Here is a 19,988-nt window from a genome sequence, read left to right as displayed (position 1 = left end):
ACTAGTTAATAACACTTACACAATCATTTAATACAATGCAAAATACAAGGCCTAGGGAGAACTGGAATAGGACACTGAATCTCATTTTCTCTTCACCGGTGAAGATAGATTTGGTCTTTTTTCCTTTAGTTAGAACAAAAGCTCAAAATGAGAAAGAATAATTAGTCTGCACTCCAAAAACAATAATAATTGATCCTGTTCACCAGAGTAATTACCCTCTTCATTTTGTTAATTGTTATGTTTGCCTCTCTGTTCCATATTTGCCTCTATGTGGCTCTCTTTCCTTTATGTATATCAGTTACTTTAAATTAAAAATAATATCTAATTCAGGCCATGCTTTAATAGATTATACTCACTTATATCCTCTACATTGCAGGTGTGACTTCTGTGTCAGGAAATAGCTAGGCATGAGGATGTCCAATAAAATAAGTCTGTTCTTCTCTTTCTGGGGCAGCATGAAAACGTGCTGTGTTCATTGGTCCATAAGGAGCCAAACCAATGTTTAAATGGCATGGAGTGCTTTTTATGGGGTTTAATGGTTAGTACGCGCTAGGGGTGCAAATAATCAACAAATCTATGACCAATCTATGACCAAATTAGTTGCCAATGAATTTAATTGTCAATTGGTGATGTCATCGCATTGGTGACATCATCCCACTGACTTGGAATGCTCAGACATGTAGCATAAGCTATATTGCTTTACTGGAGTCAACAATACAGATGGCAACACCTTCACGACCAAAGACCTCAAAAGTGTGGCAGCATTTCACTCTTAACCCTTTCACACATAACTTATTTTTTATGCTATGTAGCACGTGTTACCATGGTTCGTTATGTTTTCATTTGCATTATTAAGCTTCTCATAGTTTTCAGTTAGCATTTGCTATAAATTTTAATGTTAAATCGCTGTTTTCTTAAAGCTAAAATTAACTAGAATTTTTATAATCTAGTTTTCTAATGGCACCGGTTTTAGCATACATGCTAAACAGCTAATCATAACGTTGTGTCCATATGCAAGAAAGCGAGGTTGTGAACTGCAACATTTGCAAACCTGACTTGCCTGGCATGGGAGCACATCAGTTATGCTCCGGCATTTGAAGAGGTGGCACATTGGCTCTCTGGATGAAAGAAAGTTAGTTAAGTTAACTTAAGTTAGTTAGCTAGCTAGCATAGCCAATGTTAATGTTAAAAGCCATGTTTCTTCACATTATGAGCTGTAATGTTTTCTATTTTGAAATACATTTTCTCATGATCAATAAATTATTAATGACGTTGAACATACAGTGTAGCAAATAATAACCGATTATTCACAACGATCCTGTTCACATTCCAAATGTGCCCTAACTTTACAATGTTAACAGAGCCCATCTACTATTTTAGAAATTCTCTGCTTAAACGTTGCATCGTTGTCATGGCAAGGTTTATGGCTGGAGATAGTGTTGCTGCCAAGTGCACAATTTCAGAGAACAACAGAGAATTTTTTACTTTCTAAATCACGAAAGATTTCTACAACTCATGTCTATGCGTGCGTGCCCAATGTTGGTTGCATTCAAATTAATTTGAACGAGTTATGGGTTTGTTGGATCTCGTAATGCTACTATGGATAAAATATGCATATGCATATGCATAAAACAACCTCAAGCTAAATTTAAAAGCCGATAGATAAATAAGAGCCATTGAGTAATTGTACGATTCATAATCCGAATAGTCGATTATTCGTTTCAATAATCGATAGATTATTCGACTATCAAAATAGTAATTAGTTGCAGCCCTAGTAAGCACTGCACAACTATGTGGCATGCAGTAGTTGAAGTCATACCTCTGCTATGATCAATGTAGCCATCATCTTCTTTCTCTCAAAAAGGTCCTCATTTACATTCTCAGAAATGACTTTGTTTCTGTTTACTATTGATTTAATTACAGATTGAAATATTAATAGGGTGATTTTTTTATATTGTGTGCTTGAGAGAGTTCTGTTTTTTAGTGGGCAAATATATTATGTCAGCATTCTGACATGTTTTCAAAACCAGAGTTGTACAATTGCTCAGTATTATATTTCCAAATTAAATAAAATTGCTTACATAAATGCTGTGCATTGAGAAAATTACAATGTCTTAGGGGGCATGGAGATGGGGAGTTAAGAAGGTTTCAATTTTTTAGGTTTTAGAAATGCTTTCTTAATAATATGTATATTCTTGCTTTGCGATTTAAGAAAGACTTTAGATGTCAGCATAGATGGATTATATAAATACAGCACTGTAAGATTTAATAAACTTATTGTAGCTGGTTTGAAACAGCTCAAGTGACAGAGGTGTATTTTGCAGACCTTTGAAGAGCTGAGCACGGATATAAGCGTCATGAGGTTTTGCTTGTGTCACCCAGTGCTTCACTCCAAAAATACATATATCAAGGTTTCAATGACATCTGTGTTTGAGTCAACTTATCAAAGCAGCGTGGAAAGAAATTCATGTATTTGTTTTGTAAATGACACAGTTTGTGTGTGCTGAAGGTGGCATTTTTGGGGTGCAGGAGGCATGTCAACCCAATGTATTTTTATGCAGAACCTTACACTATGAAAACATTCCCTCTCTCTCCCTGATCAGCAGTGATATGCTCACGAGAAACAAAGGGCTTCCATGCAGCTGTTAGGCTGCTATCCATATTAAAAGACATTCTCTGCGAGGCATTATCTCAGTGATTATCTCACTGTCTCTGTCTATGTCTTGCTGGCATCATCTGATGTGATGGTATAGCTGTTGGAGAGAAAGAATTGCAGCGTATGTGCACAGCGTTCATCCAATGTAATTTATCCAGTGTAAGCATTTTAATGCAACACAATGAAGTATCTTAGGAACTTAGAGACACACAAACAGACGTGTAGAATTATGCAGTGAAGTGTCGCATAAGGTGACAATGCTGTCACAATGGTTAGGATAAACAGAAGACTGCAGGCTTGATTTCCACTTTCTAGCCCCTTCTGTGAGAGCCATAAACTGACCTGCTTCAGTAAATACCCAGCTGCATATATGGTTTAAATCTAAGCTATGTCTGTCAGCCTGATGAAGGGTGCTGTAACAATATGAATGCAGTCTGCACCAAGGTGGTTAAGGTGACCGTGAAAAGCTGCAGCATTCTTTCTTGTCTTTCTCCAGAGATAGAAATCCAGCAGAGGACAGCCACCACGGTGTCAGTGTACTGCAGCAAGTGTTCCGAAGCTTTGCTGAGCCACCAGTAAGTCATACAGAGTATTTTTAACTGTAAGGCCTGCTGTTTACTCAGATAGGCACAGCATGGGATAGTTCAACAGTGCTTGTGCGAGGTTAACTTTACTGGATAGGGTGAGCGTGCACGTGTGAGGCTAACAGCGTTGGAAAGGGTGAGCGTGCACGTGTGAGGCTAACAGAGCAGGATAGGGTGAGCGTGCACGTGTGAGGCTAACAGAGCAGGATAGGGTGAGCGTGCACGTGTGAGGTTAACAGAGCAGGATAGGGTGAGCGTGCACGTGTGAGGCTAACAGAGAAGATAGGTGAGCGTGCACGTGTGAGGCTAACAGAGCAGGATAGGGTGAGCGTGCACGTGTGAAGCTAACAGAGCAGGATAGGGTGAGCGTGCACGTGTGAGGCTAACAGAGAAGATAGGTGAGCGTGCACGTGTGAGGCTAACAGAGCTGGATAGGGTGAGAGTGCCTGTGTGAGGCTAACAGAGGGCAGGACAAGCTGAGCATGTACTTGCAAGAGCCTATCCTGCTGAGCATGTACATGCAAGGCTAACACAGCATAAAATAGGGTGAGTGTGTATGTGCAAGAGTAACACAGAATGGGATAGGGTGAGAGTGCATGTGTGGATAACATTATGCAGGAGGGTTACACTCTTGTGTGTGAGTGTGTATGAGTGCATGCCTGACCAGTAATAGCATCAGCTTTTAAAAATAGGATTACTGAGGAGAGGGAGGCCACAGGGGCAGCACTCTTTCCTTTGGTGCTGTGGAAGATAGAGGAAATGAAACCTCCTCTAGACTGGTTAACTGTATTTGGGATCAGAACCCACAGCAAATATTGACTACTCTGAGTATCTGTCCTTCTCTTGACATTAATATAGTTCCATTTCAAAATGTAACAGCCAACCACTAATATAATATAATATAATATAAAACAAAATACATGTGATAATATTACAATAGCTTTGTACTCATTTGATATTGAGAATTTCAGGATGTTCACGCAAAATATAAAAGTGTTAGCATCTGGTCTGATCAGTTCTCACTGAACATGATTTTTTTTCTGGTAGCACACCTGACAGGTAGTGTGAAATAGCATTAAGCTTGTTTTGTATGGTTATAACTACTGCAAGAAACAACAAATATGGAACATTCAGATATGCTGCCATATGTCATGATGTGCAGATGTGTAATACAAGAATGCTATTCGTCTCATATTATATTCGGGATCTTTGTTCCAGCATTTTTCTCTGGCAGCTGTGCATGGCTTGCCTAATTGCAATGCATGTTTCCCCTGGGAACACTCAGTTACACAACATTACTCTCACAGCTGTCTGTATCATACGTGACAGTCTGAGACCAGAAAAGGTGTGTCAAGGTTCTAGAGTTCTGCTGCTGGTGAATATAGGGACTAATATTTGAAAAAAAAAAAAAAAATTGCTCAGAGAATTACAGATTGGCTTTTAAAACTGGAAATCTTGGGAGAAAAATGAAAACAGGACTTTTTTTTCAAAGTGCACTTGTTCAAAATATCACTAGTAACCTTTGTATAAAATGTTATTCTGAAAGAAGGCGATTATATTTATTACTCAGACTTATTTTGCACCAGATGTAAATTGTTTCAAAATATGAACAGAATATTACAAAACAAATATCTATGTGTTGGTCTCTCATTTTAATAGCTGTTTTAAAATTCTTTTTTTCAGGTGTATATACACAATACTCTTAATATCTCATGAGAACCAATTATAGTATGGCTTTCTGATATCGCAACAGCTAATGAACACTTGGCAGCAACTCGGATACCATTAACTTTTTTTTGTCCTTCGGCATTCATCACATTGTTCATGTATTAAATCGATACGGGATTGTACAAGATTAAGAATGTAAAGGAGCTGCTGTAGTGTGTGTACCCGACATAGTCATGTGCCAGGATTAGAGATGTGGACTCTTGTACATGCCTCTCTGCCGCCAGCTGTGTTGAGGGGCCCCAGGTGCTGCCATTCCCCAGTGTGAAGCTATTGTCGCTGGGTACAGAGAGACCCTGGTGGAGAGCATATGGCCCTTGTTGGAGCAAATGCGTCCCTCCTGATGAATAGCATGAAATACAGCAAAGCAGAGCATTATTTCATGCAGTAGCCATGGGGGACCGGCCTTTCCCTTGAGGTCTTAGCTGTGTGCAGAGTGAGGCATTATTATTAAACATTATTCTGTGCTCCATACAGATACATATCTGGAGGCCTAAATGCTGTATTCAGGGTGACCTCTAAAGCTGACGAAGGATACCATGCCTTCATACAGCAGGACGCTTGCTAAAGGAATATCAGTTAGGTGCTTGCCTCAAGGGTACAATAGCAAGGTTCCACTCGGCCTTTGAACGTGCAACCTTCATGCCTGGTTGCCTTAGCGCCGCGCCACACCACCGCCCGCGTCGACTGCGCTCTGCGTGATTGATGCGCTATCACGGGTGATCGTTCGACATGACATCAGCTGTAGACACGGGACGTCCGCTCCACCAGTGCGGTCAGTGTGAACTGACCAAGGATTGCCCCTTGGTCGCCACACATAGGTTTATAGAAAGCTGGTCCCCTAAGAGGGAAATATTTCGGGAGGGCGGTGTCTGGTTACATCTCTCATTGTGGGGATTACTTCTCTTAGGTGGGAAGACAGAAATAAAAATGCCGTCCTCCATCAGTAGATGGCCTTTGAAACTTGCAGTGGCGTGATTGCGTGGGGGTTTAATGTTTGTGTCGCAGATTACTCACTCTTGCAGTATTTGCAATGTTACACCCGGTTATCTGCCCAACACGATAAAAAGCGACGAGCCCAAGGACTATGTGCCATGAGCTGCGCATTTATTATTCATCAGTAACAAATGCGCATTTTCATCCAGCCACCCGCCTTGACACTTGCGTTTCCTTGGGCTAATGGAAGTTTCGCAAATTCCGCGCCGTGTTTGTCGGGAATTGAGAATTTGTCACGCATTCGCGAGCAGCCTGAAAATTGGCTAACAATTGGCCCCTCTTTTAACCCACAGCATCGCCATCTGCTGAGACAAGGATCTTATGAGTAATACAAATGAGCTATGCGAAGATGTAACAGTCAGAAACAGGTTTTGAGGCTACGATGCCGGATAACTTGCCGGAAAAAGAAACATTTCTACCCAGATAGCTTCTTCTCAAAGAGAAGTTAGTATTTGCTCCGAAACAATACAATAGTGAAGAGGTTTGAAACATCTTAAACGAACCCAGCTCCCTATACAATATGGCTAATTTTGCACAAAAAATAGACTCTGTGACTCTTGAACAACGTTAAGACAATTCAGTATTTTGTTTCATTTACATTGTGAAGCGACGTTTGCAGTTCACAAATTAAATATTATGACATGGTTGTCATCAAATGTGTATTTGTATAGGCATATTTATATGTACAGTCAATCTTATATATGACTGGTGTTTATAAGTAATGTATAAAAATGCAGAAGGATGTAAGGATTTGTGAAAGCATGGCAATTTAATTTCACAATACAGAACAACGTACATCTATGGAATTGTGTATTTAATTTACAACTAGTTTCTTCCGGTTTATGTAACTTGATTATAATAGTTTCAAAATGTTGTGAATCCACACTTCTGGGTAACAGTAAAACGCCCTATCTTAAATGTTTCATTGTATTCTGAAACACGGTTATGTGAAGTACAGTGCTGTATACAGCAAAGAAAATATCACATCTGAAAAGAAATTTCTCAGCGTACAGCCAAAGTAACTGTCAAATGGGGTGCTTAAATAAAATACACAGATAAACTTTAAGACAAACTAGAGTAACTTGATAAATAACTTGAAAAAGCTTGATAAATAGTTATAAAGTTTATGGGAAACTGCTATTGACACGTTCCCCTGAAACGGAGTGGAATCGAGAAATTACTTCGTGTATGCGATAATGCCTTTACAAAGTGGCCAAATCAAGTTCGAACCACTGAAACAACATTTGAGGATAAAATACAATTGTGTTTCTGACGAAAGCAAGCTCCGTGATAAAGCACTGCCTTGGAACCTATCTGTTCTACGCACAAAATGGTCTTTATTCGTCCGGTTATTTAACCGTGAGACTCTGTAAGTAACATTCGCCACAGTCATGTGGTAAGTACGGGTCGTACGCTGTCCACCGGAGTGGCATTCCGGCACTTATCGGCTTCGTCGGTGTCTGACATTGCTGTGTTCCCTGTGCGTCAGGATGCCTTTTTGTCGGGGTCCTAAGTTTGCACAGGTGGCATGCGTGGCGTACGACCAGCTGGAGGATGTTTCCCCTGGCACCAAAAATGGCACGCAGAGCAGTGCCAGGCCTCCTTTCGCAGAGTGCCAGACGGGGGTTAGGGTGGGTGCCAACCACCTCAGGTTCAGCAGATGAGTGCCAGCTGCAGGTTGGGCACATCACCGTCAATGCGAACTATCCCCCCCCCCCCCCCCCCCCCCACACACACACACACACCCCACACACCCAGTCTGGCCTGCTGCCGCTGCTGCTCTTTCCCGCTCTCCTTCCAGCCAATCTGCGCTGAGAGATCAGAGACGAACGCTGGCTCACACACCTAGGCTATGTAGAGCAAGGCCTGCATGCGCAAATATCTGCGTTTCCACTCTTTGTTCCCAATCCCAGTGCTCTGCTCTGTATGATCGGTGTTTTTAACTTGAGTTTGCATTTAAATGCTTGGTTGGTTTTGATCTGAAGGAAAAGAATTTTTGGTTAAGGTTCACATTAATGAAGAATGTCATTAATGTAGAATATAATATTATGTAAAATGTGTCTGTAATGTAAAACTATCTTCAATTTGACAGCATTAAGGATGAGCCATTAAACAGTCAGGATTGAATTACACACAGAAAGTCAAGTTCTCTCTATATGTGTTGAACAGAAGATAGGAGCTTGTTAGAGCACCTTTAGATGTTTTTTCCACCATCTGTGTCTGTGGGAAATAGTGACACACAGCTCTTGGCATGGCTTACAGTGTCCCTTTAACCACCCCCCCTCCCCCAACCCCCCACTTTCGTCCCTTAGGGCACTGCGGTCAGTCAGAGGAAGGGAGTCTCGTATTAGGTTACTAATCGCTTGTCACACGCACTAGGACTTCCTGGTATCCCCATGCAGGCAAACCTGCCAGCCAGGACATCCATATCAACAACAAGGGTGTGAAACAACAAAGACGGAAGCATTTTGTTTGAGAATCCAGAGCAGCTTTGCTCACAGCTCTGAGTGCCTGAACGGTTGACTCATGGTACATATCACAGCTCCCTCTCATTCACTCCTCACCCAATCACATCAACCTTTCAGTTGACCTCTTTACATTTGGTAACCAGCGTATCAAACAAAAAGCGGTATATGACAGGAGGGCCTCAACCTCTTTATTACCTGTGAATTATTAAATATTACTGCAGGGCTTGGAAACTATCAGTGCCTAGTCTGACGATAATGGAAAAATAATGAAATGAATGGGATATGAGCAAGGATCAAACATACGACCTTTGCTCCCACAAGGGTCAGCTTCCAGGCCAGAGACACAATTAGCTCGCTATGTGAAATACCTTGGACTCTCACACAGGGACCAATCAAGCTCTTATATGGACTCTAGTGGGTGACATAATTGCCTGTAGTGGATCATACGTATTGAACCTTAATAGAAGATTATTAGCCAAGTTCTGAGTGTTTTCAGTAATAGCTCACAATATTCACCTCAAACTTTGCATGGTAACAGGTTAATGTCACTCAGTTGTGCAAACATACTTATTCAACTGTCTGAGGCTGTTAATAGTGTGAGGGTGAGAGGGGAAGTTAGTGGCATTTTGTACCTCTGGTTTACCACTAGAGGGCATACATCAGACATTTATGCACACTATCCTTGCATAAGGTTGACAAGGGAAATTTTATTTACACAGTGCTTTAAAGTGTGCTGAATCACCATCTTAAACCATAAATTATAAAGAAATTAAAGCTTTCTGCTGATTCCCAGAAGGGGCACTGCTGTTGCACTTTTGGGCAAGGCATCTAACCCAAATTGCCTCAGTAAATACCCTGCTGTATAAATGGATAACATGGAATAATATAAGCTATGTCGGTTGCTCTGGAAGAGAGCATCTGCTAAGCTAATGTAATGTAATATATGCCAGAAAAGGTTCCACTGTCAAAGTCCAGCACTGATTTTTTTTTAGTAGTCGTTTATCATGGAGTGCGTGTAATTTAGCATGGCAACAGCTGGCTAGAATGTCTAAATGTGGCTGTTGAGTGTGCCTGAGGAAGACCCGTCTAGACAAACCATTGAGCAACCAATGTGTGAAGAGTATTATGAGTTGAATTCATTTATTTCTGTTGCCTTGTTGCTTTTTGAGTCCTGTGATAGCCCCAGTTGTATTATAAAAGGCTCTGTTGTAACAAAAGGTGAACTCTTCCTTTGATATTGTCCTGCTGTGTCTGCCCACCCCCGCCCGATAATTGATAGAGATTAGTCCATGGCAAAATTCACACAGTTATGTCTGGATCAGGTTACATACCATGAATAGGGCCGTAATGTTTCTGCTGTCAAGGCCTATGTCTGTCTCTAAGGCCTCCAGTCTGTGGGAATGGTAGGCAAGGTCACATGCAACAGCTGGTTGTCCAATGAAGGTGAAATGGTGAGCCTTGAGGTGGTGGGTGAAAGGTCGTGAGAGAATATGAGCATTATAAGGGTATTTAGTCTCCAAAAGCAGGCAAAGCTAAAAAAGTGATGACTTCCGTTGGGCTCTAAATCAGAGTCTACAAGGAAGAGACTAAACATCATTTTTAAACAGCACAGCCTGTCACGGGCTTCAATGCACGCCTACATCCCAGCTGTGAGAGTGATCCCTTCTGAATGTACCTGCGATTTCTAGAAACAAAAGACCATATCCTGCTAATGTATTCATATTATCACCATATAAAACAAAACACATTTGAACACAACTGAATATATGTCAAAATGCACTTCGTATATTAAGAAAAATACAATTTTTTGTCGATTCATACGTATTTTTTGTAAATATTGTGGAAAATATTTTTAAGTAGACTAATGTTGTAGCTTAAAATGTACTCTGCTTTATAAGGCAGTATAATACCGCACGCATAAGTCGCAATTCAGAATCCATGCAATTTATCTTCATACACATTGTGGTTTCGTGACCATTTCAAAGCATATTTGACACAAGACACAAAAATCTGTTGCAGTCAGCAAAACAGAAAATGCATTTTCAGAGTATACTTTTTTTTTCAAAACTGCACAAACATTCAGCAGAAGAAGATGATGCTTTCAAAATAATTAATGCAAACATAAATATCTCTTGAGTCGAGCAAGCAGAATAAAACATTTCACCATCATTCAGATAAGTTCACTAAACCGCAAGCATGTATTTACAGTCATATAAACATAATAAAGATAATACGTGAAGCCAACAGAAGGTCATATTAATGTTTAATATCTCTTTTTTCATTTATGTCACCCCACAAATTATTTTCCACAAAAAATTTTCCCTAGCCAGACAGCCTGTTAATAATGCCTGGTGTGTTGAATCTATGCTTGGTAGGCCTCACCAGCAATGTCTCTGCAGGCTGAATCCATGGCTACAAACAGTATAGCCTGATCATAGGAACAGCAATCATAAGATTTCCAATATCACGCTGAAAAAAAATCCTAAATGGCACTGAGGAAAGGGGAGTGTATAGTGGGAGGAACACCACAGACATACGCAGCTGGACCTAGTTCCATTTTCAAACTCTTCACTATGCTGGGAGCTTAAAATGTTCCAGATGATGACAAAATTACTGAATTGTTGCCCCTCCATCACATTGTCTTCCTCCAAGAGCCTGTTATCAATTCTTTCTCCAGGTTGCACTCCTCCTGGGCCACAAGTGATTAGATGTTCTACAAATGAGTTTGAGGTATTGAAAATTTATGCCATTCATTAGACATCATGTGTGGAACATAGTTTCCAAAAACAGCCGTTAGTGGTTCAGAAAGACTGCAAAATATGCTTTCATACATCATGGATTTTGTTTTGTTGGTCATTATCATTTGCATAGATTTTACACTGATGATATGTGGCATATAGTAAATGGCTTCATGTGTAAAACTGCACATGTGAGGCGATTTGAAAGTAATGCAGTTACCATAGCTGTGTCCCGTAATGGCTAATACACTTTAGGGCTGACTGCTGAAATCCCACAGGTACACAGACACAAAGTGCATTTCAGGGGCACTTGGTTTCATTATTCACTATCTCTGTAACAATTTATTTGAAAATCTACTTCTGTATTGATCGGTGGTTTATTGTGGTTTATTAGACTTGACTTCTTCCACACATGTCCGGAAAATTAACGTGACATTTTCTCTACAATGAAATCAGCTGATTATTTTCCTTTCTCTTTATCAAGAAATGGAAATCTTGAAAATATCTTTCTCAGTAATTTTCTTATATTAAGAAACCGGGTAATTAAGAAACAAATGTAAAAACAGTTTGGGAAGTTTTGATTACTTTGGAGGGATCACTAGAGTAGAGTTTGGTGATTGTGTGTATGTGTCAGACTTAATGTTCAGGTTGTTTCAAGTTTTAATTTAAGGTGTGATTAGGAGTACTGAGTTTGAAGTTACACGGCTTAATTAAAACACAAACATATTCCCTTTCAAACGCCTCAGCAAAAATACATAATTCGCATATCTCTATCTGTGAGGTGTCTGTGATTCAGTTCACGTACTCTCCAGTATCGTTTGCTCGTCCATCCTCTCTCCGGATTGGTCCGTTCCAACGTGCGGGAAGCGTTAAAAAGTTGAAAAACGTTGGTGCAGGTTGAAAGAGTTGAGGGGATTAGAGAGACAGAGATAGAGTGTTAAACATAGATAATCTGAATGTGGAGAAATTAAAACTAAAATCATCAATCAGAGATTAAGGAAACGTCACGTTTTTTAAGGAAAAGGAGAGGAACCCATGCTGAGAGATGAGAAGATGCATTGCAGTTGCGCTCCTGTGCGCCTCCACGGTCCTATGTCAGCGAGCAGGTGAGCTGGAAACAACCCTGTTTGACTGATTCTCAGCAAATGGTGTTTTAATGTCATCCACTTCCAGCAGCATTTCCGCCTATCCGGTACTTGTACGTGCAGATTTAAATGCAAAATGACTGCTTTGATGGATGTCAGAAACAAATAGAAATTACTTCCCTCCATCAGTATTCCTGTATTTATGTTTAGACCATTAATTTTCAGATCTGGTGCATTTAAGGTCACGATAATGCAATTAAGGTATTGCTTCGCTGCAGTGTGAGATTTTGTAAATATTGCACATGTCCAACGTCCGCTCATCCGAACACTCCTAAAGCAAATACGCGGATACCGTCGGACAATTATGCTCCAGAACTACAATCAATCAATAAATTAATCGATCATTCTATCAATAAATTAATCAGAATTTATCATCGTGCTCTACAGTTTTAATTACACAGCCTACATGGGGAAAGTCAAAGTGAAAAATCAAGCGTTCTGGTAGATTAATTTTCAGGATTAGTTGGCACCAGGGAGAGCAAAACATAAATAACAAATAATGAGCAACGGCTCGAGGGGCAATTGGCTTGCATATGAAAGTCATTTCATTTCCAGTTCGTGTTAAACAATTTCCGTGACCTGTCAGTCCTCGGTCATATGAGGTCCCATCGACATGAGTGAATTTATTTTCTCAACTAGCAGACAGAAAAAGGCTAGACAATTTTTTTTCCGTAGTTGATTTGTAGCAGCAATATAGACTCGCTGATCGTTACAGTATATGGATCAGCCTGTTTGGAAAGGTAAGTGAATGGTATTGCCCTTGTCCGTTACGTAAGGGCCAGTGAAGCTGTCCCATCATCTGCATACAGAAGCTTTGGTTAAAAAAGGATTCGCCCTCTCAGAACAAACTTTTCAGCTGCTCGTACAGTTGGGTAGCTTGTCACCTGACCCGTTGTGCTACGCCAGTTTACCTGAGGCGGTCTTAAATCTGTTTCTGAGGTCGGTTTTCTCAAAAGGTCATGCAGATAGATATCCATACCATAGCGTGGATCGACATATTTATATTTAGAAATAATTTCATTCTGACTGCCACGTGAACGCGCAGAAGTAGAAATTCTGTTTCGGTCCGATGCTGTCAGAGCGCTGGGCTGCGTTTATCTCTGAAATGGTACAGTAGCCTAAACTCCAGCCACTTGTAGGAGAGCCTCGAGAGGGGTGATGGAATAACTGGTGTAGCAGCTGTGATATATATGTGTATATAGATGTGATATGTTTGCCGAGGTCTCAGTTTCGGGATCGTGACTTAAAGAGCAGCCATCTGGTACAGCGTATCTAGACGCGGTGTTAATTGGGACATAACAGAAAGTGCCACTACAGACCGCTGCTTCCAAGTGTCTTATTTACAAATGCAAGCAAACACTTTTAGTGGGCTTTACTGTCTTCTCATCTCAAACACGAACATTTCATGTTTGTATGTAAAGTGCGTAATATCTGTACAATACCAAAAATGAATTATTTACATGCAGCTGGTGATCTGGCTTGACGGCATTCGTAACCCACAGACACATTTCGAAGTCGGTATTCCTATATATTCTAATTGTATTGCATATACATAACCTGGAGAATTATCTGAATGAGAAATGGCCCTTTTGGAACACACAAGGTAATTTTCATTTGTTATCATTGTCATTACGCGCTGATTACGGTGTGTTTGTGCAACGGAACACCTATAGGGCTTAGGGTACGTTCGGGAAAAATAAAAAACTGGAGTGGTTATCTGTGCATGACTTCCATCATGTATCCATTTACATCGATGTATGACCGGGTTTTTTTTTACTGGCGCAAGAGAGCTGTGAGAGACACGTTTACTCTAGTCCGTCACAAACATGAAAAACATGTTAGATTAAACAGAGGCTTTTGTTGCGTATACTGAGAAGGAGGTGGCAATTAGGAAAGTGATCTCTTTGTAAGTGTTTAACATGTGTATAGTTTACACTTACATATTACGGCAGTACTGAAACTATTTTAACCAGCCCTACTAACTTGCATTGGGGTACAGTGTATGCCGTATTTTGTGGTAGAAAAAACTGGAGCAATGTGTTGTAGTTGGCTTGTAATATGTAGACCAGTGTGGTCCAGTGGATCATTGTTGGTCTCTGGTCTTTTCTCCAACTCAAGTCCTAACTGCTTAATTGGAAAAAGTAAAATACACAGAATGAATTAGTTAATTGGAGCCATTGATTGGATTGGTAACTTGAAACACATTTTGTTTGTGGTGCCCTTTGGATGGGACAGAGGACAGTGGATCTCCAGGGTCTGGAGCAGCTGCCCCTGATGTGGGCTGACACCTCTACTCTGTGTACCCAACCAAGGTTTGTTTCCCGCCATCCTGAACCTGGCCAGCCATGCGGAGATCACCGCTAATGCCACCTGTGGGGAGCTGCAGCCGGAGCTGTACTGCAAGCTGGTGGAGCATGTACTGGCGTGGCACCGCCGGGACCCTCAGTGTCAGACCTGCGACAGCCAGAGCGCCGACCCAAAAGGTACAGGGATCAGACTCTGCTGTGAGCGCAGTCAACTTCGGCCTGCTCCCACGTTCCTCACTGATCCTAGATCAGCAACAGTATTCTGAACGGTGTCATATAGTCTGTTCAGATAATCTTCATCTTGTGTTTTTTTGAAGGATGCACTGAACACTGATCAGTGATCACCTGGAATTAGAGGATAACAGAGCAAGAGTATGGTTCAGCATGCTGCTTGAGTCTGTCTTTAACATACACAACTGGTGACTTAAGAAAAATATGGTGCCATTTTTCACCAGCTGTGTTAACACTGGTCAACTGTGTAAGCATTTGTAATGAATAACAGTGCACTACTATGATAAACAGTATCTGAAGCCTGTAGGGTCGTAGAAGAAGTACATCGTGTCTCCATAGTCAGTAACAGATTATGACCAGTCTTCTCTTTACCTCAAAAGTAAAGCAAGAGTCTTTTCTAAAACAAAAGCCTACCTTTCAATGTCTTTACCAGTTTATCTTTATAGGTTTTAAAACTTATAAAGCCAAAATCCTTGTTATTAATTGGAAGTACTAACTATTAATTACAATAGAGTGAAGGGCAAAAAGATTAGACCCACCCTGGACTTAGGAGGGGAGACTTAAGGCACTTAATGTGGTGGACTGTGGACCCTTAGGTCTATTGAGATATCCAAAGGGTGCAGGTGAACATAAGTTAAAAGAAAATTTCATTCTGACACTAGAAAATGTCTTTTCATAGAGAGAATGATATGAGGTATGGCATAACCTCCTGAGATTTATATTTGAGTCAGAGAGCCATGGATCCTTCAAGACCAAATTTGACACAGTGGGAAATTTAATCTTATTGATAAATGACAGTTTAAATATGCTAATGGCCTGTGTCTGCAGCACTAATAGATACTGTTGAATGGTTTATAAACTGATTGAGGCACCCAGGAATGAAAGATTTAAATGATATTGGACAGACAGTGTTTAATCATGTTAAAACTATGACACCTCAGGCAAGCAGCGCTAATCTGCACGCACAGCATGCGTTTAAGTGTACGGCTGTGTTTTGGCAATGCACAGAGAGACACCCCATCACCAACGCAATCGACGGCACAAACCGTTGGTGGCAGAGTCCGAGCATCACGAACGGCCACCGTTTCCACTGGGTGACCATCACGCTGGACCTGCGGCAGGTAAGACACCTCACCTCCGCCATGTCACCTGCTGCTACTCCACACACGGGGGACACTCAGGACCCCTCTTCCTGACCCCTCTCATGGGAACTCTCAGGAAACAGTCCAGGAAGCAGCGTTGCTTGTGCGATTACTTCTGGGTTGCACTGAAACAAGCCCACAATGCCTCTGTCGTGCGGTGATGTCGTTCCACTTTTGTCCACGTGCCCTGTTCATTTTAAGCCGTGTCTGTAATCAGATTCTTTCTCCGAGGCAGGGCTGCATCCCACACCAGTCAAGCTTGATGACCCTGATCTCTCTGTCCAGAACTCCTCTAAAAGATGTATTTTGCTAATGCAAGGCTGATAATGCCAGGTAACGGCTTCATCCAACGGTCCCCGTAAGCTAGCCCTGGATGTTCTCGCTCAGTGCGATCCATTGGATTTGCATTTGCGAGGTGGCTACGCTAACGGCGGAGTGGGACGGTGCCAGCAGATCAAGGCAGCAAAGGCTGAGGTGCCTTTGATGCTCGCACGGGGTGCGAAGACAGAGACTCAATTTGTCAGGCGTTCAAACCCCCCCGAGCTGCGATTTTAGTCCCTGTGAAATCACCCAGTCGTGTACCGTTGCCGCCCACAGATCAGCGCTGGATTGAAATCAAAGCTTTGACCCGCCCTCTAATCTCTAATTACAAACCTGGAACTAATGCAGGCCTGGCCAATGGAGTTGCCGACTCAGACAGGGACGTGCTTTATGTGAACTTTGGCCTCTGCTCTGTCTAAGCTCGGCGTACTTTGCATGACACAATTAAAGCAAGAGTCCCTTTTTTAGTTTCATGGTCTGATGTTTTGGTTGTCACAGGAATAAATAAAGTAAGTTACACCTTCTAAAATTAGTTTTTGCCACTTAAGAGCAAACTGCAGTACTGTAGGAATGCATCCAAGGCTTTGAGTCAGTGTTTGAAAGTTTAAGAAGGTAGTCGGACACCTACCTTCATTTTGGCCATACGAAAATTAGTGGGACTGTTCAACGATATGTTACATTACATTATGTTACATTATTGTCATTTGGCAAGCAGTCTTATCCAGAGCAACCGACACAGTGCATCTAATAAAGTGGCATGAAGTTGCACAAACAGGGCACCAGCAACCACACATGAACAAGCACTAGAGCTAAACATAGTGCTGAGATCACAAATGTGTGCCTAGATTGACATGTAAGTGCAAAGCAATATGTACAACGTAAGGACTCTATCATTCCAAATGTTATGCTAAAAAATACTGCACACATGCAAGTGCACTTCAGTTTTACCATGCAATTAATTCAGCTACTACGTTCAAGATTAGCAGTTTTGAAAAGTCCATAACTTTACTCTGCCTTCAAATTCATCAGTTCATTGTATGAAATCACCTATTTTTTTGCCATTTAACACTGATGTTGAGTATGTTTCTGCCATTAACTGCATGTGTAAATATCCCTTTTATTCAATATCCACGTGTCAGTGGTATTGGTATCAGCATGAAATATCTCCGTTCATTTATTTTCATCATTTTAAATTACATTAAAAGGCCCATCTTCATTGCATATTGCTTCTTAAAGGGTTAACAGATGTTTTCCATCCTGTTACTTTCCTTGGTGTCTTGATCCACTCACATTTAGCCGAAATAAATAACTTGTACTTCAATTTTCTTATCAAAAAGCAGCAGGCAGTTTTTGGGAATGTAAATTGAATGTTACCCTGTAATCGCTTTTTTTCCTAATTTATGTTTGTGTCTCTGTGTGTCTGCTCATGTCTTGGCAGATACATGACTGTTAATAGAATGTTCTGCAGCTTCAGATTTTTTTTTTGGCATACCTGTCAATTACATGCTGCTGTTATAAACAGTTTGTCAGATTAAAGAGCCAAAAGATAAAATTGACTTCTCAAAAGTAAACCCTGTCATGTTCTAACCGAAGGCAGAATCAGGAAGATAAATATGTGTTTAGCACCAGAGCATGTCCCATTTTTTAGCTTTCTAGCCATTTGGCCATTGGACAAATTGGGGTCAGAAGCTCACTAATGTCTTCATGAAAGGGATACGTGTTGTAAAACGAAACAGAATTGCCACGTATTGCCATGTAGGGAGATGTTAAAAACAACATGCACTGTTACTTCTGAAGATTATATATCCTAATGGAAAAAGTCACCAAAATCGATATCTCTTTAACTACTTTTTAATTAATTCCATTTTTTACATTCATGGAATAATACCTCATTCATGAGGTATGATCCTCTGTGGAGAGTCTTGTTGTGTTTGCTGAAGAGGTGATGATTGAAAATATATGAGCCATAAAATGAGGATGGTTTGGATGTTATCTGTGACTTTATTTGTAACTATTTCATGTTGGAATAGAAAGGATATGTTCTTTGTTGTACCCATTGTGGCAGAGGAACACAGAAGGCTTGAAATGCTTGCAAAAACAGGAAACTCAAGTCAGAGCAAGTACAAATAACTTTATTTAAAATATGAAGTGAGGAACAAAAAAATAATCATGTATATCGAGGTGGCTGGCTGGGCTCCCCTTCCCAATGGGAGAGAGTGGCTATTGAGGAGAGTTAAGCTTTATGTGAACCTCAGTGACAAGGTCACAGCACGGAATATTGAAATACACAGGAGGTTCAATTAACAAAACAAAACAAAGAAACAAAAAGAAAGAGCACAATATGGCTGCTTACCTGAGGGACGGCAGGCTGAGAGAAGCAAGCTCTTTTCTTTTTCAGCCTGTTAACTCACACTAGCACATGTTTAGTTTATTCTGGATAACAAACTCTGTTTGTATAATCTATTTCACTATATTTATTTGCCTCTTAATGTAGCTCAGGGTCAGTAATTTTCTCAGGGGTACAGCAGCAGTGTCTACCCATTATCATTGAAACCTGCAACCCTCTGCTTACAGGGTGTGTAGGTCTAAAATCAAATAATCCTCCTACTTTTTCTTTCACTTGCTTGATTGGGTTCCTGGGCTTCAAATAAAGTTTTGTTTTTCCGTAAAATCTGTGTTCACCTCAGCGACCCAATCACAGCCCTACCCACTGAAGAGGTAGCCAATAGAAAGTGACCGGGATGGCAGGTCCCTTGAGGGATCTGAATGCTGGCCGGTGACACTGTCAGCTGTGTTTGACAGGAGCACGGGCGATGCTTTTTCCCAGAATAACCCCCAAGGTGAACTTTAAGGTGTTCCAGGTGGCCTATGTCATCGTCAAAGTTGCCAACTCCCCACGGCCGGGCAGCTGGGTCCTGGAGCGTTCCATGGACGGCGTGGAGTTCCAGCCCTGGCAGTATTACGCTGCCAGCGACTCCGAGTGCCACACCCGCTACAACGTCACTCCCCACCGAGGTCCGCCCACGTACAGGCGGGACGATGAGGTCATCTGCACCTCCTACTACTCCCGCCTGGTCCCGCTGGAGCATGGAGAGGTCAGAGCCACCGGGGGGCAGTGTGGAGGAGCAAATGAAGTATTATCTTACCCATTAGTATAACTATACAGTACTTTGCCCCTGCCTTTGAGGACAGTATTACAGTCTGAATGGTGACAGAGCAGTCGATTAAAACAATTTGTTGTGCCATCTCTATGAAATTTTTCTTGTGCTCTCTATGGATGTACGCCTCACCACGGGTGTAACTGAAGGGGAAGTTATTACCTGCATTTCAGCTGTGAACTGAGCATAAATACTGTTCTCTTGTACATTATTTATTAATCTTACTGTGGTTATAAAGTCATACCCGTGGGGCTACACAGAGCTTTTAAATTAGTGAAATAGACGAATATTTTGTATATGGTCCTTTGATGCCTAAGGATATTTACTGAAGGAATTGAGACTAATGATCTTGATGTAGACAACACCAGCAGAGATTTGATCCTGCAACCTTCTGGTAGTAAGTCCAGTTCCTTACCTGCTGTGATTACTCTGTTTAGCAGTTCAGCTGTAAATGCTTCTTCAGCTCATGAGGTGGAGGCTGACGTGTTGGTGCAGTGCAGAAGATCAGCAGTAAGGAT

At 41.2% G+C, this 19,988-nt stretch overlaps 1 protein-coding gene across 1 annotated transcript in view; it reads left to right on the top strand.

Moving 5' to 3' along the window:
* Positions 1-14,611: 14,611 nt before the first annotated feature.
* The window catches only part of LOC118770948 (laminin subunit alpha-1-like), a gene marked incomplete at its 5' end in the record, with an annotated part of 45,274 nt that continues 39,897 nt past the window's right edge, over positions 14,612-19,988 (top strand). The window contains 3 exons of the mRNA XM_036518737.1: positions 14,612-14,795; positions 15,858-15,970; positions 19,165-19,407. Coding sequence (XP_036374630.1) covers positions 14,612-14,795; positions 15,858-15,970; positions 19,165-19,407 — 540 coding nt within the window. The remainder of the gene's footprint in view (positions 14,796-15,857; positions 15,971-19,164; positions 19,408-19,988) is intronic.

The sequence above is a fragment of the Megalops cyprinoides genome, chromosome 24, assembly GCF_013368585.1.
Source record: "Megalops cyprinoides isolate fMegCyp1 chromosome 24, fMegCyp1.pri, whole genome shotgun sequence".
NCBI classification, from domain to species: domain Eukaryota; kingdom Metazoa; phylum Chordata; class Actinopteri; order Elopiformes; family Megalopidae; genus Megalops; species Megalops cyprinoides.
The sequence above is the reverse complement of the archived record's forward strand: the minus strand, read 5'-3'. Positions and strand labels throughout refer to the sequence as shown.